The sequence below is a fragment of the Lactuca sativa genome, chromosome 1, assembly GCF_002870075.4.
Source record: "Lactuca sativa cultivar Salinas chromosome 1, Lsat_Salinas_v11, whole genome shotgun sequence".
Taxonomy (NCBI): Eukaryota; Viridiplantae; Streptophyta; class Magnoliopsida; order Asterales; family Asteraceae; genus Lactuca; species Lactuca sativa.
In genome coordinates, this window is record NC_056623.2 from 75,321,691 (window position 1) to 75,326,457 (window position 4,767).

Below are 4,767 nucleotides of genomic sequence, written 5' to 3' on the forward strand. Positions count from 1 at the left end.
GCCCAAATATATTTTTGGCCTATTACGAAAATAAAATAAGGGCCCATCAATTACAAAGAATTTATATGACCACTAAATTTAATTTAAATCTATAAAGAATTTACTATTATGAATCAGATACCTAAGTTTTTTACTGTCTGTACTACAAATTTATTATGGTTATGTGAAAAAAAAATTATATGTAAACTAATTTTGACAAATTTTAAGTAAATTTTGAAATACATATGCCAATGATAAATTTGAACACTTGTATTTTATTGTGTATTTATTTAAGTACATTCTTATATAAAACCTAAAAAAGATAATAAAAAAAGAACAAATTAGGAAAGAATTTGCAGAAAGTAGGTGTGTTCTTAAGTTCATATTATAAGAAACAAGGGCTTTAGTAAGTAAGTAATCATACATATTACTCATAAACGTATATATGTTTACAAATAAAAATGAGGTATATATAAATAGGAAAATAATAATGGTTTTAAAATTGGGCCCTAAATTTTATGGGCCTTGGACCATTGTCCACCTTGCCCCACCCATTGGGTTGGGCCTAGGAATCATCTAGAAACTAGAAAGTGTGACTCAGTATCATCTTCTCTCACATCAGTATGTTTATCAAACAAACCTCTAGCCACCTCCATAGTTTCTATACACCCATGGCTAATTCACAATACTCTTCGAGGGAAATCTTAGAAACAGTCAAACATGGAGGTCAAATTAGATTTCAAGTCTTTGGTAAAGAAGCTCAGTTTCGTTTCTGTCAATAAGCGCGGAGGTGGCGGAGGAGGTCACAGCGGTGGTGGAGGTCATTTTGGCGGAGGAGGAGGCCATTTTGGCGGAGGAGGAGGTCATGCTGGCGGAGAAGGAGGTCATATAGGCGGAGGAGGAGGTCGCGGCGGCAGAGGAGGTGGTCACGCTCACGCAGGTGGAGGCACTGATTTTATTCCGGTGTATGTAGGTACTCATCATCATCACCATACTCATGTTCACAACAATGGTAGCAACGACGGCGTCCTCCTCAAGCATTCTGTTCTCCGATTAGCTTCCAGTGTGTCAGGTTTTGTGGTTCATTTGTGTTTCCTTTAGGATTCTGATCATATATAGATGCATATGATTACGTATTGTAGATAACTGTATATGATTGTAGACAACCGTATATGATAATCAGTTTGTGAATAAGAATCTACAATCTTGATCGATCGAGACATAATTCTGGATTTATATCTTGAATCTGTTTATGTGATTTTCAACCAATGATTGAGTAGACTACTTTTATTTATCGCCATTATCATGTCAATGATCCATTTGGAATAGTGATCACTATGGTATTATATATTATAGCAAATCTAAAATCTTATGTTTAAGCAATAATGAACTTGATCCATGCAAAAATTTATGTATGAGATTGTTGTAGGATCTTAATGTTAATTGCATTAAGAGGAACTTCCCGATGTAAATGGAAATATTTTGGTGATGAGTTTGATTCGTAGAAATTATTAGATCTGTGTTAGTAGTTGTGGACTTGTGGTATGATAGTTAGTTATATGGATGATTATGTTAGTTGTTATGGTGTATTTATTATTATTATTTGTGTGTGTGTGAGAGAATTCGGATATATAGAAAATCGACCTAAAAATTAAGTTTTTATTATCAGGATTATAGATTTTTTGGTTGAATAATTCATACATTCTATATAAATTAATTGATTTTTTTAGTTTGTTTTAATTAATACAAGTAATGTCTTATTTAATCAATGATATTTTATTTTGTTTCCTAATTAGTAGTTACAGTTAAACTTTAAATCTTTGTTACTTTATCAAGAACCTAATTTCTTTTAATAAATAATATTTTCATTTTAATGTTTGATTAAAAATATTAATTCTTAATTATTTATATTTTTTGTAGTTTTATAATTATATACATAAGAAATTATCATTTTTAATGTTTCCGGAAAAACAAATCTGAAAAAAAAATTAAATATTTAGCTTCGGCGTTTAACATTTTATTTTAAATTTTTGACGTTTGTGTAAGAAAATGACAAATTCGGATGATGAAGTTTTATAATAGATGTTATGGAATATATATTAAGATAAATTAATTAATTATAAAAAAAACTTTCCAAAAGGATCGGTGATAATGATAAAAGAATGCTTACGTTAATTTTACCCTAATAAATAAAAATGATTTTGCCATATGTCTTCTTTCATTCAATTTGATGATCATAGAAGACACGATTATCGCAGATCAAGCTGTTCATCACAATTCTCTTTCCATTATTATTCATCGTAATTTTTGGTTTCGATCTTGTTATTGTTGGGTATCTTTCTTTTCGATCTCATTAGTATTTGATTCTCGTTGATGTTATTGTTTGTTCCTTTTTTTTGTTCTCGTTCTTCGTTGTAATTCGTTTTGTTCGGGTATTAGATTATATATTTTACTTGGGGTAGTATATTTTGTTGTAATTCGTGGTGTTGTTTAGTGTTTTCGAAGTTGATATTTATGCTAAATTATTGAGATGTTGTTGATGGATTTTTTGGTGGAGGAAGTTATATACGTCGTTCTAAACTTGGTCTCTTTTCTGACCTATTTACCCTTGATGAGGAGCTTTGATGATGGACTTTTATAAAGTAGTTAGATATGACATTCTTATATCTTTGCACAAATTTAACCAATTTACCCTTGAGATTGGTACACCTGTTCAATAATGTTATGGTCAAATTTTTGTGAAAGATACAACTTATAGATTGAAACGTAACTAGAAGTCTCTTCCAATCGGAGATCAAATCTGGACAATTTTACCCCTGATGTCATGGTCGCCTGAATTTACATTGTTGCCCGATCTCTCCCAAGAGACCGATTTGGATGATTTCCCCCTAATGTTGTTGCCCATTGTGCTTATATTTTATCTTAAATCTTATGAATCTTTATATTAGTTTTTTGAAATAATAGTTTATGTGTGTTGTTCATATGTTATTGTGATATTTGGATTGTTCATGTTTATGATACTTAAGGTAGTTTCTAATTTTTTTTTTTTTGTTTTCTTTTTACCTAAGAATTAACTATGTTATCTTTTATGTCGATCCATCACATGATTGTTGTATCTTTGTTTTCTTGATAATTGCATTACTACTGGATAGGAAGATCTACACTCGATATGAAGATTGCAAAAAGATAATTATGCAACGTCTCTGGATTAATGGGAAACAAATAATATTAATATTATCAGTTTATCACTGTGACCAATAATTCGATAGTTTAGTTACTTGGCACCTAATTAACGAAGTTATAAAAATATATTGTGCAAAAACATATAAAAATAAATTTGACAAAAACATAAAAACAAAGTAAAACAAAACAAGAAAAAACAAAATAAAAATTAAATTATAAAATGAAATGTGAAAAAAAAAACTTGTAAAGAATAAAGTTATAAATAAACTGTGAAAACATGTAAAACGAAATAAAAATAAAGTCGTGAAAATGAATTGAAAAATAATATAAAAAAGAATGCATATTACAAAAATTCGTCCTCATTAAAAAGGTTTAGCGACCTTAAGTAGCTAAAAAATTTAATCAATGAACTTAAATAATTAAAATATTATATGAAAACTGTTGTTATCTTTTATAGTGATCATTTTGGTAAATTAAGTGATTTTTAAAATTTAAAACAAAATAAATGACAAAATGAAAATAAAACTAGACGTTAAATAACTAAATATGACATCAACCATTTAGCTAAGAGAAAATGAAGAGAATAGTCATTTTTATTAAGTTTTTATCATAAAATAACCACAAAATGACAAATACTAAAAATAATCATTTGCAGTTGGGCCATTGCCAAAATGTATATTTTTGAAGTTTGTTATATTTTTTTTTCATACTTTGAACCTTTATGATTCTTTCATAAGAATTTTATCTGAGCTGATCTTTTTATCATTGTGTTCTTTGTAATAACAATTTTCCATTGATATATTACACTTAAAATTTAGATATTAGAAAGTCTAGCTGTAAAGTAAATTAATAGGTGAAAAAAAAAAAAAAAAAACTTAACTTTGATTATTCGTAAATTTCACATACAAATTTCGTTTGAGTTAAATTTTTTTTTCATTGTGTTTTTTTGTAAATAAGGATATATATATATATATATATATATATATATATATATATATATATATATATATATATTATGACTATGTTATTTTGTTTTTTATATTTATTGTGTGCTAGAATGCAATAATAGTAATTTAGTAAATTAAATAATTATTTAATTAAATAAATATAGATATTAAATGATTTCATAATTATATGTATATTAAATGATATCCATAATTATAATTTTCTTTTTATGGAAACTAATTAAATTCGTCATTAATCTCAACAATAACATTCTTTCAGAATGAATTCGCATCTAGTTGTTTATATATGAGTTCGTATTTTATTTCAGGATTCACTCGCTTAAACTATAATAAAGTTGAATGGATTATAATGAACAAGAGTGTATTCTACTAGAATATACTCTCATTCTGCTGGAATATACTCTCATTCTTCTAGATATGAATTCATTCAGAAAAAATATTATTGTTGAAATTAATGATGGATTTAATTAGTTTCCATAAAAATGAGTTATAAGTATGGATAGGTTTTTATATAAATATAATTAATACTAAATTCCTATTAATGCATTCTAGCACACAATAAATGTGAAAAACATTTGAACCTACCTCTCTCTCTCTCTCTCTCTCTATATATATATATATATATATATATATATATATA

The 4,767-nt window shown here is 27.1% G+C and overlaps 1 protein-coding gene across 1 annotated transcript; it reads left to right on the forward strand.

Annotated features, from left to right (window-relative positions):
• Positions 1 to 699: 699 nt before the first annotated feature.
• Positions 700 to 1,155, forward strand: LOC111918488 (dormancy-associated protein 2-like). Its single transcript, XM_023914147.1, has 2 exons — positions 700 to 1,051; positions 1,142 to 1,155. Exons 1-2 carry the CDS (start codon positions 700 to 702, stop codon positions 1,153 to 1,155), a joined length of 366 nt encoding a protein of 121 aa, XP_023769915.1.
• The last annotated feature ends 3,612 nt before the right edge of the window (positions 1,156 to 4,767 follow it).

What these genes read in the sequence shown, in the direction of transcription:
- LOC111918488 (XM_023914147.1), top strand. Translation starts at nt 700, where the DNA reads ATGGAGGTCAAATTAGATTTCAAGTCTTTGGTAAAGAAGCTCAGTTTC.